Source organism: Ursus arctos, unplaced genomic scaffold, assembly GCF_023065955.2.
Source record: "Ursus arctos isolate Adak ecotype North America unplaced genomic scaffold, UrsArc2.0 scaffold_18, whole genome shotgun sequence".
Lineage (NCBI taxonomy): Eukaryota > Metazoa > Chordata > Mammalia > Carnivora > Ursidae > Ursus > Ursus arctos.
The window spans coordinates 47514705-47535118 of NW_026622852.1; the positions used below are offsets into that span (position 1 = coordinate 47514705).

Here is a 20414-nt window from a genome sequence, read left to right on the forward strand (position 1 = left end):
GGAAGGCTTCCGTGCCGGGGGGGGGGGGGGTAGGGAGAGGGGGGAGGTTGTGATAAATAAGACTAATAAGCTCACCCAAATTCTCTCTCCTCTTCCAGTGCCTTGAATATTTTTTCCTTGAAGTTTAAGGAAACGTAATAACCTAGAATTTAATTTTTATTGCTATCAGCTTAATTTCTGAAGCAAGTATCATAAAAGATGTACAGATTTTCCATTCTTGTTTGACTTGTGTGTCAGGTGTTCAATAGCTTACTGTTTTTTATTTTTACTACGGAAATTTTCAAATAATCACAAAAGCAGAATAGTCTTTTGTTTACCCTACTTAAATAATCAGCATTCTGCCAGTCTTGGTTCTGTCATTCCACATGTTTTGTTTGCTGGAATACTTCAAAAGAAAATCCATACACCTTTATTTCACCCATAAATACTGTAGTATACATTTCTTAAAGAAAGGGACTAAAATGTCTTCTTCTGGGGCCTTCCCCTCCAAGTTAGAAACTGAAGTCAGCTTTCCAGAGTACTTAGCCCATGCTGTGAGACTACCTTACTTGGAACTAGGTCCTTGGCCTACTAACCTCCTGATACAGAGTTCAGGTTAATCTCACTCTGCATATTGTCTTTGTCAGAAAATCATTTAGCTGCAGTGAACAAAAGCCTACTAATACGAGCTCCAGAAAGGAGACAGAGCTGCTCTGTCAGTCAGTCTTTCAGGAGCTACATGGCTCTCTCATTTCTCCTTCTCTGTCTCTGTGGGCATTGTATTTGCCCACCATGGACTCCAGCCCCAGCTGACATATCTTTACAAGGCCTCCTCTTACGGACTTGATGTCCTGGGTCTTGGTCCAATTTTGAAGAGAGTGAGAACTTGTTTTCTGGCTAGTCAGCGGATTGTCTGGGTCGGATCACTTATGGCCAAGATTAGACAGTGGTACAGATCTGGGCGCCTCAGGGCAGTGAGCAGGACAGTTTGCAGATAACAGGCTCCAGATGGGATAGGCAGTTAACATGTTCATTGCAATTCTGAATTCTCCATTTTAGTTAAGAGTATTTCGCTGAGTTTGAAGGAAATTAATCACTCCAGTGGAATATAGGCATTCAGGGGAATACAGGCAACACCTTAGGATGCAGAACTATTTTTCTTTACAATTCAAGGTGATTTTAGCATTTCTTTTTACTTGAAAGAGGCGATGTGTGAATTTAATTCTTGGGATATTTGTGTTTGTTAATAATATGCTGGCATGTCACAAATACTCCCACAGAGAATTATAAGCTATTAGAGAAGTTTCAGTATTAGAGGTTTTATTTTAAGTTGCTTGGCAGACGGAGTATCATGGCAAAGTGTTTTTTGGTTTTGTTTCTTTAACTTTGAATTATGGACATTTCAAACACATACAAAAGTAGAATACGAAAATGAATCCTTATGTACGTATTACCCGTCTTTACCAGTTATCAGCACGTGGCCAGCTTTACGTCATTTGTAATGCCTGCCGTAACATACCCCTCACACACTGAATTATTATGAAATACATCTGAAAATCTTGTGGTGCCTGGGTGGCTCAGGTCATGATCCTGGGATCCTGGGATCCAGCCCCGCATTGCATGCGTCAAGCTCCCTGCCCATCGGAAAGTCTGCTTCTCCCTCTACCTCTGCCCTTCCCCTCCCACTCATGCTCCCTTTCTCTCTCTCTAATAAAATCTGAGCCTGATGCGGGGCTCGATCCCAGAACACCGGAATCACGCCCTGAGCTGAAGGCAGACGCTTAACGACTGAGCCACCCACACGCCCCTATACAAAGGGTTTTTTAAAAATACCACTTTATATTTTTAAATTATAGTAATTCCCTAATAGCAAATGCCTTATCATATGCAACTTTTCAAATTATCTCACACAGTTTGATTTTGTTTTGTTTCAGAAAGAGAGAGAGAGAGTGTGAGTGGGGTGGTCAGGGAGAGGGAGAGAGAGAATCTTAAGCAGGTTCCACACTCAATGTGGAGCCCAGTGCGGGACCCACTCCCGCAACCCTAATTGCTCAGTTTTTACAAGTGTTGGTTGGAATCAGGATCCAAATAAAGTGCACACATTGCATTTGGTTGACTTGATTCTTAAGTCTGTTCTGGTCTATAGGTTTCTTCCTTCTTTCCCCCTTTGTTATATTTTAAAGAAAACCAGGTCTTTGTCCTGTATAGTTTCCTATATTCTAGATTTTGCTGGTTGCATCTTTTCTGGTCTTGATTAATATGTTCTTAAGTTGCAGGTGGAGGCTTATTTAGATTCAAGTTAGTTACTTCTCAACAAGAAGGCATTCCTAGGTAGTGTTCATAGGTACTTAGTTTTGTATCACATCAGGAAACATTGTAATGCCTGGTTCTGTCTTTTGTGACTTTAGATTTATCAGTAGATTCAGATATTGTCAGCCCAAACAGAAAGCATTTTTAAAGAATCGATAAAGGAAGTTGAATAGAACTATCATATGACAAGTACTACGGTCTGTGTATGGGTATGTGTGTATTTTAAATTTTGTTTTGGTAACTTTTACCTCCCCATTTCACTATCATCCATAGGATGACAATGACCTATTAAAACAGCAACTTAAAGATTTCCAGAGTCACCTTAACCATGTGGTTGATGGTTTGATTCATCCAGAAGAGGTGGCAGCTCGTGTGGATGAACTAAGGAAAAAACTGAAGTCAGGAGCTGGGGAAATGAGGTAATGAAAATTCAGGACCTCCAGATACTGAGATTACTGAGTTATGAACATCAGGTTCATATAGACTCACCTTCCCAAGTTCTGTTAATGGCTGATTTCTTTTGTAAGTGTTCCTATGTCATATTTCTGTGATCGAGACACAGGATTGCTTCATTCAAACTGCCTGTCACTGATTTTTTTACATTTTAAATCTTTCATACAGTTTGGTATTATTTAATTTAAAAAGCAGAAGTTTTAAGAGTAACTCTTTCTTGAAAATTCATTGAATATGGTCTGGAAGTAGAGCCATATTATGAATTTTAAATAGAAAATAAATATGAAAACCAAGGCTAATTTAAATACATGAAAGGACATTTATTCTTTGAGCAAACATGCTTAGCTTGCTAGGAGCCTGTATTTTCGGAGTGACAGCGGTCACTGGAATAAACAGTGATTTGCACTTGGGAGGTGCTGAGGCGCTGACCGACACCAGCGCCGTTCTAGGCAGCTCTCTCTGCTCCCGCTCTGCTACCAGCACGTTTGCACCCAGCCTCCCACATGAGACCTAAAAGGTCCCATTTATACCATCTTTTTTTCTCCCTTACCAGAATCCATACTTCTTCGGATGTCTTGGGGAAAAGTCTTGCTGATTTGCAGAAACAGTTCAGTGAAATCCTTGCACGCTCCCAGTGGGAAAGAGAGGAAGCACAGGTGAGAGAGAGAAAACTCCAGGAAGAAATGGCCCTGCAGCAGGAGAAACTGGCGAGCGGACAAGAAGAGTTCAGGCAGGCCTGCGAGAGGGCCCTGGAAGCGCGGGTAAGGAAAGGGCGAGAGAGGCAGCTGGGGGGAAGTGTTTGGCCAATACTCAGGTTTTCACCAAATTGCAGTGCTTCCTTCTCATGTAAATACAGGATACTTACTGTTATTTTCACTCTAAACAAGTCAAACTGCCTGTGACTGAAATTCAACCCTGAATATGGTTACTGATGTCAGTCAGGAGTCTTTGTGGCTGTGTTTTCCTTGTGTTGGAAGCAAGTGAGAAAGAAATGTTTCTGAGCATGTAGGTAAACAGTACTACAGTGCTAGAGTGTAGTGTCGAGCTAGAATCTGAATTTTTGGATGTAATTCTTTTAATGATGATGAGAACATTAAAATGGATCCTAGAGAACATTCAAGATAAAACCATGCCCTGTAACTCATTACTACAAAATTTCGTTACACTCTTTAGTAAAATGACATGTGATTCTCTAAAAAGTTTTTATTTTGCTTAAAAATCATCTTTGAAATTTGATTTCCTCACAGATTAGTTTTGATAAGAGGCAGCACAAAGCGAGAATCCAGCAGTTGGAGAATGAAATTCACTATTTGCAAGAAAATCTAAAAAGTATGGAGGAAATCCAAGGCCTTACAGATCTCCAACTTCAGGAAGCTGATGAAGAGAAGGAGAGAATTCTGGCCCAACTCCGGGAGTTAGAGAAAAAGGTGGGAAAGACCATAAAGCATGATACCTGTGTCCCCACACTTGGGTCCTGCCACCCCGAGAGCAGGCACTCTGCTTGGGGCCTGATCCACAGTGGCCTCTGGGAGCGTTGCTGGCCCAGAGGTGGACTGGACCCAGGGCAGACCGGGATGCACGTGATCGAATCCAGGGCCTGAGCCAGGGTGCCACGGTAGATGAAAACGAGAGAGCTGGCACGTGAGGAGGGACCTCAGGGCTTCAGTGCTGATGGCAAGAGTTTGCCTCCTCAGAAACCCCTTGCCCAATTGGACACATCCATGGGAAATTACTTTTTAACTCCTCATCTTCCTTTCTAACACGCCGGCCTCTCTTTTTGCTCCTCCATCCCACTTCAACCATCTCCTCCCATTGTCACATCCTCAACCTTGTCCAGTTCAGAAGTTGCACCCACCACCTCTGAGATCCCGAGCTGAAGCAGCCCACGCTGGTCATAACTCTCTCCGCTGCACCCCACACTGACAATTTTTCAGCCTCATTGACAATTCCAGGGCACAAGTCCCACCTTTTCTGTCTGTTAGGCTTTCCTGTCTACCTTGCTCGTCATCGCCTGACCTAAATTCCATGGTTCCCCACTCTAGCCATTTTTGCAAATGCCCTCAAACCCCTTGTCCTTTTCTCCTGTCTCGCTTGCCTGACAGAACTGCAGCTGTATGCTTTCTTTGGGCTGAAACCCATGCTGAGTATTCCTGCAGAAAAATATCACCCACCCAGGCCTAGCGGCATCATTATAATCTCTTGGTCATCAACCTCAGACAGGCAGTATTATCCTTCTCTCTAACCAGTTCCCTCTCCCACGCTCCACTGTTTCGTACCTTGTCACTCCCCACACGTGATTCTCCCTTCTCCCAGCCTCAGTGAATGACTTGCTTCATACTTGATGGAGAACCTTTCAGTTCCCAAGTCCTGTTGTGTCTGCCCCTCAGATATATCTGGAATATAGTTCCTTTTCTCTTCTCTGATGCCACCACCCCCATCCAGCCATCATCTCTCTTCTGAACAACTGGTATGGCCACCTGACAGATCTCCCAGTCCCACTGATGACCCTGCTCCACTGAGCCACCACCAGGCTCTTTCAAAAACATGCATTGGCTTTTGTTAGTCCCTACCCCGCCCCCCCAGCCATTTCTCCCCTCTCCAGGAACTTCTGTTGTTTTTATGAAAAAGACCCAAATTCTTAAGTCTATGAGGCCTGGCATGATCTGCCTCTTTTAGCTCGCTCCTATTCTCACCAGGCTCCTTTCAGTTCCTCAAAAATGCCAAGTTCTCCTGGCCTTCCCACATGCCGTTCTGTCTCCTGGCCCATGTTCCTCCACCCTTCTCTCTGCCCCCTACCCACCAATCTCCGTCTCTCCTGCTGTTCTCTCAAACAGTACCCTGTTCTGTCCCTTGATATCTACTAACTACATTTTGGTTGTATATCTGAGTGTCGCTCATAAGCTCCTTGAGGGCAGTAGCCCAGTCTGCTTTATTTACCACCATATCCCAGTGCCTGACACGGCAATCACAAGGGGCCAGTCCATCACTTGGTGATGGTGCCAGGAAATGGTTTTCCAGTGAATGGGTAAATCTGTGATCACTAAGGTTCTTGACTAAGAAGACTGATTTCATTCTAAATTTACCATACAGCTTTGCGTTGATTTTATTTATTCATTTCCTCAGTGAATATGTATGGAGCACCTCCTTCGTCCCGGGTATTATCATTGTAGGCACGGGCCAGGTAGCTGTGAACAGAGTCCCTGCCCTCATGGAGCTTGTGTCTTAATTCATTGCTGCCGAGTGGTTCATCTATTCAATTAATGTTTCTTTTATTTTAGAAGAAACTTGAAGATGCCAAGTCTCAGGAACAGTTTCTTGGTTTAGATAGAGAATTGAAGAAACTAAAGAAAGCCGTGGCCGCCTCTGACAAGCTAGCCACAGCTGAGCTCACCATCGCCAAAGACCAGCTCAAGTCCCTTCATGGAACTGTGATGAAAATTAACCAGGAGCGTGCAGAGGTGGGTCCACGTGCTTAGAGCAAGCTTCCACCGGCACTGCTGCCCAAACACATAGCCACTTGGATCATTGTTCTTTTGTTATAGACTTTGGTTATCTTAGAAACCACTGTAAAGTTGTCTGTCTCCCTTCAGACCTAAAGATTGTATTTCTCCCGTCACAGCCCTGCCACGGGTCCTGCCCTCTCCTGAGCCCTGACAGGAACCACCAAATGAGACGTACTGTCCCCACCTCCAAGTGTAGAGCTCTGCCTCGGGAGATGGCTGTGCTTACACAGCTGAAAGGCTGGCCATCTCATCCTTCTGAACCCCAGACTTCTCCTCTGTGCAGTCAGATAATATGTGACTTCTCGGGCTGTTCTGCCTTCTGACTGAAATGCTGTCTGTAACAGCTTAAAAGGGGCAGATGCTCATGAGATTAAGACAATAGATCATAGGAGAGAAAATCTAATGATGAGAGTCCAGAGAGACACCAGTCATGGAAGACTGGAGAATAGTGAAGAAAAAGTTAGCTCTTGCTCTTTCTGATGCAGCCCCTTGCCCACCTGGCCCCGTGGAGGGGGCGAGCAGGCTGCCAAGTGATGGGAACAGCACAGGACAGGGTGGGACCCGGTGCCACACACCCATGGGCTAGCCAGGCTGGCGATAGGACAAAAACAGAGGGGTCAGTCTGAGAGGAAGAGAGAAATGAAGAAGACAGCAAATGATGGCGGTGCTGCCTTTCTCCTACCTCTGTCCTAGCAGGAGCTGCAGGAGACGGAGAAGTTCAGCAGAAAGGCGGCGCAAGCGGCCAGGGATCTGACCCGAGCAGAAGCAGAGATCGAACTCCTGCAGAACCTTCTCAGAGATAAAGAGGAGCAGGTCAGTGCTGGGACTCTGAGATCTCCTCCTTATTGGGCCTGTATCAGTTCCTAAAAGACAAAAGTAGTGGAGGTGACCGCTCAGAGAATTTGGAAGTGTAATGAGTGGTTCGTCAGCACTTGGTCCTCTACTGCGTGCCAGGTGGAGTGCGGTTTCAATACAAGGAGTGATGTGGCATCCTCATGAGTAAAGCATGGGTAAGAGTTCTAGAAGCCTAAATCAAGTTGCAAGGATAAGTGCATCTGGGAAAAAGTACTTGTGGGCAACTTTGTATATGTCATTTTTTAATAGTTTCGAAATGAGATGGAGAAAGTAGATGTTGGCAGTGGAGGAGCGAACTCACAGGTGCTGGAGATGGAGAAACTGAATGAGACAATGGGGAGACAAAGGACAGAGATTGCAAGGCTGCGGAATTTACTCGACCTCACTGGGGCTGGTAAAATATTGGGCTTTGATTTGGGTAGTAGTTTTAAAAACAGTTGTTCTAAAGTCAAATCATGTTGAAAAAAAAGATGATCCTGTTTGTTTTCGCCTTAGCAGATTTTTTGAACTGAGATAGATAATTCCATGCTTGGTTTACAGAGCTGTGATAATTAGCTTAATGAATAAAAACAAAGAATTTAAAAAACATTTTATGTAAATGAACTGTTGAGGAACTTGATTATAGTGAGACAAGAGATTTTTGAATTTTCAAAAGAAATAATGTTTATGAATCTGTTTTCTCTCTCTGGCCCACTTTATAAATGAACAACAGAGGGGTATGTCTGTCCTTTTTAAGGGTTAGCAAAAACTTATTACCGTGGAACAGGCTGAAAAGTCAGCTTTGAGGAGCTGATCAAGGTCACTGGCCGCCATGGCATCACTTGTTGAGAGGGGAGGGAGATAGATGATTTCATGCCCAATTTCACAGAATGGCTTTCCTTTGCAGATAACAAAGGAAGCTTTGAAAATGTTTTGGAAGAAATTGCTGAACTTCGACGTGAAGTTTCTCATCAGAATGATTACATCAGCAGCATGACCGATCCTTTCAGAAGACGAGGCTATTGGTACTTTATGCCACCACCATCATCATCGAAAGTAGGAGTCTGTGATGCTGGGAGCGCATACTGAATTTTCTTGAAGGAAATGCGACAATGTTCTCTTCTCTCAATTTGTGAAGAAGGTGTCGAGAACAATGTGTCTAGGCTAAGCCATGCATTGAAGTTCTTGAGTGTTTTTAATATTTGAGATGAAAATAGGGCCTTCTCAGGAATATTGCCATTGCCCATTCATGCTCAGGTGGTATGTTGTGGGTCCCTGATAGAAGATCCTGCAAGGGGATAAGGCGACGAGCCCAGAGTGCCTGTTGGAAATGGGTATAAAACTGTGCAGAGGCTGACAGAAACCTGGGCACCTGGATTTCAGTTGATTTTAGCCAACATTTCATTCGTGTTCACTGAAATCCAGGTCAGGTGCTAGGTGGGGTGGGGTGCCATGAGGAATGGTCTAGCCCTTGCTCTCAAAGAGCTCATGCGCTGGTGCAGACCGGTACACCAGTGTAATTACAACAGTGGCGTGCGTGTGACAACAGACTTGACCTGCGTGCTCTGGTGTAGAGAAGTGTTAGGGATTCCTCGCATGGGGAAGTTCAGGAAAGAAAGCTTCACGCACAGTCATGAAGTCAGCACTTAGCCCTCAAGGGGCGGGCTTTTAGAAGGGAGGAAATATGTGGAAGGGGGGAATTGGTTGAGCTGTGGTGAGTAGCCTTGTGGGGCTGGACGGTTGGATGGGAACAGTGAAAGGTGAGTCTGGAAAAGTAGATTGGACTCATACTTTTTTTTTTGTTTTGTTTTGTTTTTTTTAAGATCTTATTTATTTGACAGAGAAAGAGATAGCCAGCGAGAGAGGGAACACAAGCAGGGGGAGTGGGAGAGGAAGAAACAGGCTCACATGGGAAGAGCCTGACGTGGGGCTCAATCCCAGAACGCCGGGATCATGCCCTGAGCCGACGGCAGAGGCTTAACAGCTGAGCCACCCAGGCGTCCCGGACTCACACTTTTGAAAAGGACCTCAAAATCTGTTGCACTGACTTGTGGAGGCCTTGGAGACAAGGCTGTGTGTAATATGATCAGAGCCATAGACTAGGAGGAATAATCAGGCTGAGGGTGGGGGCCTGACTGGCGGTGGGTGAACTTGGGGCGGGGTGGGGGGCGCTGTGTGAGCTCATTCTGCGAGGGACAGGAGCCAGAGCTAGAGCAGTGGAGCTGGAGGAGAAGAGACGGCACCGAGAGATGTTCAGGAGACAGAACGGTCAAGGCTTGGGGCTTGAAGGTGGGAAGTAAGGAGAGGATGGTAAGCGGCCCGCCTCCTGAGCCAAGGGGCTGGGTGACATCCTGCCAGAAATCAGCTGACAGGCAACAGTCAGGGTGAAGCGGCTGACACACTAGGATCCCAGGGCTGTGTAGATTTAACCAGAATCCAGACCGCCTTGACAGCCAGGGCTGGATGTGGAAGCTGCCAGGTTAGATGTAACATTGTAAAGCTGGGCGAGGGTTTGGGAAGGAGACCTGTTTATGACTGGGAAGGAGGCAGGGTAGCAGAGTGTAGCTTCACAGCCACACCAGGCTTCCAGGACAGCAGGAGACTAATATCCCAGATGGCCTTGAAAATTCACTGGTTTCCTTGGCCTGCCTTGGTGGTCCGTCAAGGATAAGGCAGAAGGGGAGGAGCCACCAAGAAAGATGAGTACTGGCGAGGAGAGGCCGACACTCAGTCCGTTTACCTGACTCGACTGTGTAATCATGTCTCACTTCTGTCTGAAAACTGATAATTAGAATCTATGAAAAGAAATCAGTTCTTTCTCAACTTTGCTACATCTCAACTTTGTTCTAGACTTTGGCATTTCTCCAACTCAGCCTTTTCATTTCTAATAAATAGTGGGCTCTTCTATCATTTATTTTAGGTTTCCAGCCACAGTTCCCAGGCCACCAAGGACTCTGGTGTCGGCCTAAAGTACACAGCCTCCACTCCTGTTAGAAAACCACGTCGTGGACGGCAGGATGGAAAGGAGGACAGTGGGCCTCCACCTGTCTCGGGATACTGGGTGTATTCTCCCATCAGGAGTGGGTTACATAAATCATTTTCAAATAGAGGTAAGTTAAATCAAAGAAGGGAAGTTGCATTTCTCTTTTATTGGTTCCCTGAAATCTGTAAGACACAGTCCAGACTCCTTAGCTTGCTCTGCAAGGCCCTCTGTGCTGCGGCCTTGGCCAGTGACCTCTTGTCTCACCTCCCATTACTGTCCCACAGTCAGCCATCCCAGCTGCCTGAGATACCCACAGCATGGCACGTTCCTCTAACCTCCCTGTTTTAAACCCTCTGTTAAGAACGTCCTTCTTCCTTCCTGTCCTTAATCTGTTCCTGCTTAACCTTCAACAAGACTCAGGTCCTCCAGCAACACTCCGTTATGTACCTTCGTCCCCCCTGCCTCACGCAGGCTGACTGAGCAGCTTCTTCCCCTGTGCTGCTGGAGCATGGCAGGTGCTTCCATCCTTGTGTCCTGGCATTGTTTAGCTCGACTAACGTGAAGTGGTACAGGTCCACGTTCTAAAACCCCGAGAGGAGGAGTCGGACTTGGGAGCCCATCCTAGCTCTTGCTGTAGGCAGCTGCGTGGGCCTAGGCAAATTATTGAGCTCCTTTTACACTGTTGAGTGTAAAATGGGAATATCACCTTTGGAGAATGTGTTTATTCGGGAGCTATTTATTGAGTGCCTGCTGTGTGCTAGGCTGTCTGTCATCAGTGCTAAATGTGGATCCTGCCGGTCAGGGAGATAAGCAGGGAAGCCAGCAGCTCGGAGTGCCGGGCACCGTGATTGTGGGTCTCACCGCTCAGCTCTGCATTTCTGTTGGTCTCTTCTGTCACCTGAAGCAGGCACCCGAATGGTTGCTGAATAAATGAACGAATGAAGACAGAAAAAAGCAGATCAGCAGACAGGCACAAGAAAAACTCAATTATCAGCTACTGAAAAGAACATGAATCCCTGTTTTGATCAGCTTTTCAAAACTGCTTTTGACCTTTTTTGCAAAGTTTCATTCCCATGTCTCAGGGATTTGGGCCTAAATGCTGCCATTCTCAACAAAATTTGTTTACCTAATAAGCCATGGGGGTAAAACACGCTTCTGTTTATTTGTTTAAGATGCAGACAGTGGAGGAGATAGCCAGGAAGAGAGTGAGCTAGACGACCAAGAGGACCATCCATTCGTACCTCCTCCCGGATACATGATGTACACTGTGTTTCCCGATGGTTCTCCTGTACCCCAGGGCATGGCCCTGTATGCACCCCCTCCTCCCTTGCCCAACAATAGCCAACCTCTCAACCCCGGCACTGTTGTTTATGGCCCACCTCCTGTTGGGGCTCCCATCGTGTATGGGCCTCCGCCTCCCAGCTTCTCCGTACCCCTCATCCCCGTGGGGGTGCTGCATTGCAACGTCCCAGAACATCATAACTTGGTAAGTGGAAAGACACAGTGCGTCCATGGTAGACTGAGTAAGTTTATATATGTAATGATTCGACCTATTTATGAACGAGTTATGTCCCAAGTTTGTTTTCTAAGGTTGGCGTTTAGAATGGAGGAAGCATTCTCTTATTAAAATACTCTTCTGGACAAGAGTTAGGATACCAGGCCAGTCTGCAAACTTTAACCATCTTGTAACAAAAATGCTTTCAGTCCAGAAATTAACCATTTTTGGAAAGCTTATTGTGTATTTTGAGAAGTACTGATGTGTACAGAGAGGTGTCTTCACGTAGTACCGCCTGTACTTGTACACACATGTATCCGTGTGCACACACACACGCATGTGCTGTGTATTCGCGTGTATGAGCAGCAAGTTTGTAGTGGGGATAATCTCTGGGTGGGGAGATTCATAATTATTTTTTTCTTTTCATAATTCTTACACAGATTTCATATTCTGTTTTTCCCACTTAACGTTACAAGCATTTCCCCCGTGGTTTTACAAATGTTTTTAAGCAGTACTTTAATGACTGTATAACATTTCTTCATTTGTAGGCACCTTAACTACGTAAATTTTAGTGTATTTCAAATTCTTATCTAAGGCTAGATTTCAAAAATGATTACTTCCTGATCACTAGCTTGCTTTGTAACTCTGTGGTTCTAAAGAACTAGAATGCACTACAAACTCCTCCTTCAAACTCAAGACAGAGTCTAAAGAGCTCTTTAGATTTTCCTTTCCCTCTCAGGAGATTGAGAGGAAGACAAGGACTAGGACAGTCGGTCAGGCTGGTGGCTGAGGGCGTGCGCGTGCTCACACGGCTGAAATGGTAGTCACTCACGTCGCCCTGCAGAGTCTCAGCACACGTGTGTTTATGGCAGTGCTGTCGGCTCGGCATGTGACCCCCTCTTACACTGGTTCTGTTACCTGCCAGCAGTACCCGGCTGTCCTGTAGTTTCTCACATGCCCTCCTAGACCTCCGTGCATTTGCACGTGTTCTTTTTTCAGCTTAGGTCTTCCCCATGTCCTTTATTCTTCAAAACCCAGGCGAAACACCCCTTCCTCTGCGCAGCCTTCCAGGCAGCTCCCCTCCCCTGTGCCCAGAGGAGGGAGAGACCGCTGTGTCGGTCTCTTCTACTTTCTGCCCTCTGGAGGTAGAGATCATGCATAAGAGGTGCTTGGGGAGTGGGTGTCCACCATAGTTGGGCTGATGGAAAAGTTAAAAGCTCTCTTAGGTCATCGGTTTCATCTGTGGGATGTGAAAAATTGGCTTGGCTTAATTTTTCTTTTCGCACTGAAGTCTTAGAAGCTACCACTGTTTTCACATTGTAGATAGCACTCCAAGCCCAGTTAATTGCAGCCTTTGGCAGGAAAGAAGGGAAACATCAAGTGATGTTCTCAGTACTACTTTTTTTCCTTTGTTCAGGAGAATGAAGTTTCTAGATTAGAAGACATAATGCAGCATTTAAAATCTGAGAAACAGGAATTGTGCATGAGAGCATCTAAGCAGCAGTCGGAGAAAGAACTGGAAGAACTGCATCGAAATATTGATGGTCTTTTGCAAGAGAAGAAAGACTTAGAATATGAAGTAGAAGAATTACATAGAACCATCCAGAAACATCAACAGCGGAAGTAATTATTGTTAGCCATTTTATTTTTATAATTCTGATGAATTATAACCTAAATTAGTGTTTCCAGTAGAACTTTCTGTGATCTTGGAAATGCTGCAGATCTGTGCTGTCCGGAGCAGTGGTCACTAGCCCCATGTGCCTATTGAGCCCTTGAAATGTGGCCAGTGGAAGTGAGGAATAGAGTTGAATTTAAATTAAAGTAGTAGCCGCTGGGCGACACCCAGGCTGCGCAGTGCAAGTCTGAGTTCTCTTGGCCAGTAATCCAAATCAGCTCTTCTTGTAGGCCCTGTTGGAGAATGGCAGAGCCATCCGCCCTCCCCAGTTACCCTGACTAAAAACACGCCAGGTGTCCTCCGTGTCTCTTTCCCCACTTTGCCACACCTCCAGCTGGTGTCCAGGTCCTACAAATATACACAAAGAGTTGTTAAGCTGGTCCCCTTCTTTCATCACTGCTGCCCCGGCCTTTAATCAGGTCATCCTCGGTCATTGTAATAGTTTCCACATTGGCCTTCCATGTCCAGCCTCTCCATTCTACCCTCAACATAGCTAAGATCTGAGCATGCCACTCCCCCATGTGACACAGTCCCATCACAGTACATGCCGCCCTCCAGATCTGAACCCTGCCTGTCTTACCTTCTCTCCCACACACAGTGTTTGTTCACGCCCTGTCTACTCTTCTGTGGTTTCCCCAAACACCACATCTTCTCCTGCCTCCCCACCTTTGCACATACTGTCCTTGCCTAAAGTGGCTTCCCTACTCCCTGCCTAACTCCACCCTGTCTTTCCGGGTGAAGGTCAGGGATCCCATCTCTCACACAAAGCCTTTCTCATCTCAGGCTCCCGCAGTTTGGGGTTGACAACCTTGGGCATAGTACTGTTCATGCCATGTTGTAAGGAGCCCAGGAGGGCAGTCGCTGGGCCTCCGTCTTTGTGCCCGGCATCTGGCATAGGGTCCGGTAACAAGCGCAGTATCTGCTCAGCGCGTCAGACGGGTAGAAGCCCATCCTCGGCGGTAGTCCGTGAGTTATCGTGGTTCCCCGGTTTTTTGTCGTGGAAGCCAGACTAGCCCAGGCACCACGGTTGGGGGGAGATCTGTGGAGGTCACAGAGGTGAGTGAGCTATGGTCTCTACCTTCTAGGAGCTCACACATGACTGGCTAATAGACCTGGCAGGGAAAAGCAGGGGTCACACCAAGAGAAAACGGGGACTAGATGTCGGAGGGTTGCAAAGGTGATTATGCTATTTTGTACGTATGTGATGGGGGAGAGGGTTTTTATTGTGCGGTGGTTTGAGGGAGGGTAGGAAGGCAGTGGGATAACCACTTCTTTTCCTAGTTATAAAAGTATAATAAATGATCATTTTGAATTTGGATAACACAGAAATGTCCAAGCAAGAAAATAAAGATCATCTGTCTGCCTTTATTTAAAGAGAAAGAATTTGTTAATATGTTGATGAATTTATTTTCATCTTTTTCTGTCATAGTTTCATTTTCAAATAATTTTGACATGTTAGCCTTGAGTTAGTGAATCCTGTGTCTTGCTTTCTGATCTGTCAAATACTGTCACCATAATTTTACTCTAGCAGAACAGAGTAAATGGCAAAATTAGGTAGTCCTTGAGGCAGCTGCTGAGCTGCAACTTGAGAGAGAATTTTAAGGGAATGGATTATTACTATGGTAGTAGTTTGTTTTATTTTTATACCACAGAAGAATAGAAGTATCAACATTGTCTTGACAAGTGCTGACCAAAAAAAAACAAAAAAGAATCAAAAAAGATATAACAACTACATCATACTTTATGCATATTGTGTACTCCGTGTCAACAGTATACCATATATTTTTTTGAAGATTTATTTACTTATTTTAGAGAGAGAGAAAGATTGTGCATGCATGTGAGGGGCAGAGGATGAGGGAGAGAGAGAATCTCAAGCAGATTCCATGCTGAGCACAGAGCCCGGTGCAGGGCTCGATCTCATGACCGTGAGATCATGACCTGAGCCGAAATCAAGAGTTGGACGCTTAATCGACTGGACCACCCAGGCGCCCCCAGCAGTATGCCATGTTGAATAAGAGGGTAAACATAGGCCTTGAACATAATCAAATGTAGGTGTCTCTCCCACTGCTTCTCATATGAAATTAGAAAATCAGGGCACCTGGGTGGCGCAGTCATTAAGCGTCTGCCTTCGGCTCAGGGCGTGATCCCGGAGTTCTGGGATCGAGCCCCACGTCAGGCTCTTCCCCTGGAAGCCTGCTTCTTCCTCTCCCACTCCCCCTGCGTGTGTTCCCTCTCTCGCTGGCTGTCTCTCTCTCTGTCAAATAAATAAATAAAATCTTTAAAAAAAAAAAAAAGAAAAAGAAAATCATCGTACATTTTTTAATCAGGCTACAAGTGTCTATATCGTCTGCATTTAAAGTGTCTTAATGTGTGTATATATGATTTTTTAGAGACTTCATAGATGGAAATGTTGAAAGTCTTGTGAATGAACTAGAGATAGAGAAGTCACTCAAACACCGTGAAGATATTGTCGATGAAATTGAGTGCCTTGAGAGGACCCTTCTGAAGCGTCGCGCAGAGCTCAGGGAAGCCGACCGGCTGCTGGCGGAGGCCGAGAGCGAACTTTCATGCACGAAAGAGAAAGTATGTTCTGTTGTGGTTTGGGCTGATGGTGCTTACTTTTGGCGGCATGAAGGACTAGGAAGAAAGCATGATAAGAACACAGTCATCCGAGGCAGACAGTTGGGTTTCAGGCTGCACTCTACTAGTTAAAGAGCTGTGAGAATTGGGGCGAGCCCTCTAAAATCCCCAGCTTTGCTTTCCTTCTCTGTCAGTTCAGGCCAGGAATACCAAGGCTGTTCAGTAAGGGTTAAATGAAGTAACATATATTTTTTTTAAGATTTTATTTACTTGAGAGAGAGGGAGCAGCAGACTCCCCGCTGAGCAGGGAGCCCGATGCGGGCCTGCCTCGATCCCAGGATCCTGGGTTTATGACCTGAGCCAAAGGCAGATGCTTAACTGACTGAGCCACCCCGGCGCTCCTAAATGAAGTAGCCTATTGAAAGCTACCAAACTCGTTTAATTCCTAACGCACCCCACTTCCTTATCCTGCGTGTCTTTTCTAAATTACTTGGGCTCTGATAGCTCTGTGTATTAAATAGGTCAGTCTTATATTCTTCTAAAACAGCTGAGGATCTCAGAAGACGTCTTCCTAGTATTGCTTTGTTCTCCTATAAAATCAAATATTTTTTGGTCTGAGGTCGTGTTCTTGAGACTACAGCATAAAAGGAAATCAAGGAGGAAAAGGAGCTTTTACTGGGCCTTTACTCTGGCCACACATTGGCTGTTTTATAAATACCGCCTCATTTAACGTTCCTGGCAACCTGTAAGGAGGTGGTTAGCCCAGTTCAGCAGTGCGGCACAGAGAGGCTGGCAGCTAGCCCAGGGTCGCACAGCTGAAGTTCTGCTTCACCAAGAGAACTTTCTTAGTTTGAGGAGAATTCCAGAGTGAGGAAGTCCCAGACTCACATGGAGCATTTCAGGAACTACTGTTTGCATGTTGCTATTTCAACATGGATGGATTTAAATGAACAGAAATCTATTATCCAGGAACCGAAATGAAGGATTTATTAAAGAAGTTCTGTGAGTGATGGCTTTAATAAGAATGGAAAAACATCCTGGTGTCTTTTCAGACAATCAGTTCCTCCTTCTGTTAGATACTTGTGAGAGAACATAGGTGTGAGCAGGACTGGAGAAGAATTTATCACTGGTGTATAAAGAAAATGAAAGATATTGGTAGTCGGCAGAGATAGTAAGTGAACCGAGGCTAGTAAGCTCTTCCCCTTCAGCCTCCCAAAATGACTCAGGGAGGCAGCTTGCTAAGGGGGAGTAGAGTAGTGGGGGAGAAGATGGTGTTACGTAAAGATGCCAGATGTGTTAAAACCTAACAAAGAAAGAGACCAAAAACTGCTTAGAAGCATGGGCATGTAGTGCATTATGTCCAGTGCTGTGCCGATGAAACTGACTGGAACCAGCTCTCTGACATGGAAAGAAGTGTGGTGAAATATGTGGCTGTATGAATGGATAAAGATGTGCTTTATATGTACAATGGAATATTACTCAGCCGTCAAAAAATGAAATCTTAACCATTTGCAATGATGTGGATGGAACTAGAGGATATTATGCTAAGCGAAATAAGCCAGTCAGAGACAGATATCATATGCTTTCACTTATATGTGGAATTTAAGAAACAAAACAGATGAACATAGGGGGAGGGAGGGAAAAATAAAAGACAAAATCAGAGAGGGAGACAGACCACAAGACTCTTAACTCTAGGAAACTAACTGAGGGTGTGGGGGGATGGGGTCGCTGGGTGATGGGCATTAAGGAGGGCACGGGATGTACTGAGCACTGGGTGCTGTATGCAACTGATGAATCACTAAATTCTACCCTTGACACTAATAATATACTCTATGTTAATTGATTTTAAATTTAAAAAATAAGGAAATATTTAGCTGTTTGGGAGCTTGCCAGCCCTTCTGCCTCCACACGGGGTATTTAGTAGGCGAGTTTAACATACGCCTGTGAGTTTAGTGCAACTGCAGAGCTGGAGCTTTTTGCCTGAAGGTGAGTCACTGCTCAACCAAGTGCAAATCAAACACTATTTTTGGACCTTTGATGACATTGTTTTAAGCCTCTTATTTTAGACAGAAAAAGGAAACCAAGTTGATTAAAAAAAAATAACTGTTTTTGAAAAGAAAGAAAGAAAAATCTGTTTTTGCCAGATCTTGTATAGGAAGATTTTTAAATACTTCAACAAAAATATTTAGTATTTGTGTTTCTCAGCCATAAATAATCATCTTTAAATCATTGAGGTTTTATTTACCATGATAAAACAGTACAGAATAATCTCTATGAGGAGGGAATATTGGTAAAAATCAGTTTGTTGTCGCTTAATTGGGGAGATATTTTTAATCAAAATAGTGTAATAATATACAGGTTATTTTTTTAAAGATTTTATTTATTTGTCAGAGAGAGAGAGCGCAAGCACAAGCAGGGGGAGTGGCAGGCAGAGGGAGAAGCAGACTTCCCGCTGAGTGGGGAGCCAGATGCGGGGCTCGATCCCAGGACCCAGGATCATGACCTGAGCTGAAGGCAGACGCTCAACCAACTGAGCCACCCAGGCGCCCCTGTACAGACTGTACAGTAAAAAGATTCATAGCCTCACTACCCTTAAGGGACTGTTTCTTTTTTGTAGCCTTTCTGTCTTTGTGGGCAGAGATCCAGTTTTACATAGTTGCTCTTAGAGTACTTATACCATTTTAAATTTATTTTTTCAGCCAACATAATATCAACAACATTCTTCCATGTTGCTGTGTTGTCATTTTAAAGGCTACACAGTATCCCATTGTGTTAATGTGTTATCACTTATTGAATCTGTTATTTGTGATAGTTTTTTCTCCTGAATTCTTTTCCGAGAATTGGAGAGTCAAAGTGACTGAACATTTTTACCAGTCTTTTGTCTTGCCTTGTTGTTTTCCGAGAGAGTTGTACCAATTTACACCAGAATAGCTGTGCGGCAGTATGGTAACTGAATTGCTTTTAATGACGATGTCTTTTTTAGACAAAAAATGCTGTCGAGAAGTTCGCTGATGCCAAGAGAAGTTTATTGCAAACCGAGAAAGATGCTGAGGAGTTAGAAAAGAGAGCCCAGGAAACTGCTGTTAACCTTGTCAAAGCTGACCAGCGGCTCAGGTAGGTGGGGTCCCTCAGCTGTTCAGTGAGACGAGTGAGAAGTTTGGTCCTCACGGGATAACAGTCGCCTTATGATAAATAACGCAGGTTAAGTCTAAGGGGCCGTGGAGAATAAAGCAATGTGTTTTAGGCTGCTCCAGGCTGACACAAAGGATTTGGAGCAGCACAAAATGGAGCAAGAGGAAATCTTGAAAGAAATAAATGAAGTTGTGGCAGCAAAAGACTCAGACTTCCAGTGTCTAAACAAGAAGAAGGAGGTCCTGACAGGAGAGTAAGTACAGCCTCTGTCGGGCGTACGGGGCTCGAGCTGGAAGACAGCGCTTGGGGTCCAGCCTCCCTTGGGCCCCGCTCTAGTACTGCTGGTGTTCGCAGGCTGCAGAAACTGCAGAAGGACCTCGAGACGGCGCAGCACAGCGAGGATCACCACCTGCAGGTCCTTAAAGAGTCAGAGACCCTCCTGCAGGCCAAGAAAGCTGAGCTGGAGAAGCTGAAAAGGCAGGTAGGGCAACAGATGCCTTGAAAAACCAGCTCGTGCTGCTTTGGAACCTACATCATTTCTAATCCTAATGTCTGATTATAAAAAGTAATGCATGTTCGATTGTAGAAAAGACTGGAAAATACAAAAGAAGATATAAAGCATAAACGAGGCTGTATTTCCTAGTGATTAAGAGTAGAGTCCAGGGGCGCCTGGGTAGCGCAGTCGTTAAAGCGTCTGCCTTCGGCTCAGGGCGTGATCCCGGCGTTCTGGGATCGAGTCCCACATCGGGCTCCTCTGCTGGGAGCCTGCTTCTTCCTCTCCCACTCCCCCTGCTTGTGTTCCCTTTCTCTCTGGCTGTCTCTGTCAAATAAATAAATAAAATCTTTAAAAAAAAAAAAAAAAAAGAGTAGAGTCCAGCCCAAGTTTGAATCCCGACTCAGTGGAATATATTAATGAGTGAAAGAAGTAAGTCTCAAAACAGGATGCACCCTAAGATCACTTGTGCCAAATGTGTTTATGAACACTTGTGCTTGTATTTTTAGTTTATATCAAAGTACCAAAGCTGTCATCTGATAAGGGGACATTATGAATATTTTCTGTTTTCTTCCTTTTGCGTGTCTGCATTTTCTGCTCTTTATATAAACAAATGTGTACCGTCCTTAAAATTGTAAGTCATTTTTAAATTTGCAAAATGAATAAATTTTTAAAATCCCTGCCTGACTTCCATGCCAAGATAGTTGTTAAATGGAATAAGGTATAAATATGTGAGTATTTTGAAAACCATAACCCGAGGGATAATCATTCTTTTCGTATTGTTTTTGCTATGCTTTGAGTGCTTTTACGTAGGTGAGCTCAGGATCTTTATTAGGCATTTTATGCCTGCAGCCCCGGCCTGGCCCTCCTGCCTCTTGCGGCTGGGATAAACAATGAGGCTAGTCCTCATTTCCCCCAGTCCCATTAGCTGAATGGGGTATTCTCCATCACAGCAAGTGCTGAAGGTTGCATGGCCT

At 44.9% G+C, this 20414-nt stretch overlaps 1 protein-coding gene across 4 annotated transcripts in view; it reads left to right on the plus strand.

The window, feature by feature from the left end:
- Positions 1–20414, plus strand: part of CNTRL (centriolin) — an 81488-nt gene that overhangs the window by 41897 nt on the left and 19177 nt on the right. For all 4 annotated transcript variants that reach the window (XM_044389563.3, XM_026513881.4, XM_057313729.1 and 1 more), the window contains 14 exons: positions 2563–2708; positions 3296–3503; positions 3990–4169; positions 6021–6200; positions 6942–7058; positions 7350–7494; positions 7987–8135; positions 10000–10189; positions 11235–11548; positions 12975–13180; positions 15623–15815; positions 18796–18926; positions 19057–19197; positions 19299–19425. In XM_044389563.3, coding sequence (XP_044245498.2) covers positions 2563–2708; positions 3296–3503; positions 3990–4169; positions 6021–6200; positions 6942–7058; positions 7350–7494; positions 7987–8135; positions 10000–10189; positions 11235–11548; positions 12975–13180; positions 15623–15815; positions 18796–18926; positions 19057–19197; positions 19299–19425 — 2427 coding nt within the window. The remainder of the gene's footprint in view (positions 1–2562; positions 2709–3295; positions 3504–3989; positions 4170–6020; positions 6201–6941; positions 7059–7349; positions 7495–7986; positions 8136–9999; positions 10190–11234; positions 11549–12974; positions 13181–15622; positions 15816–18795; positions 18927–19056; positions 19198–19298; positions 19426–20414) is intronic.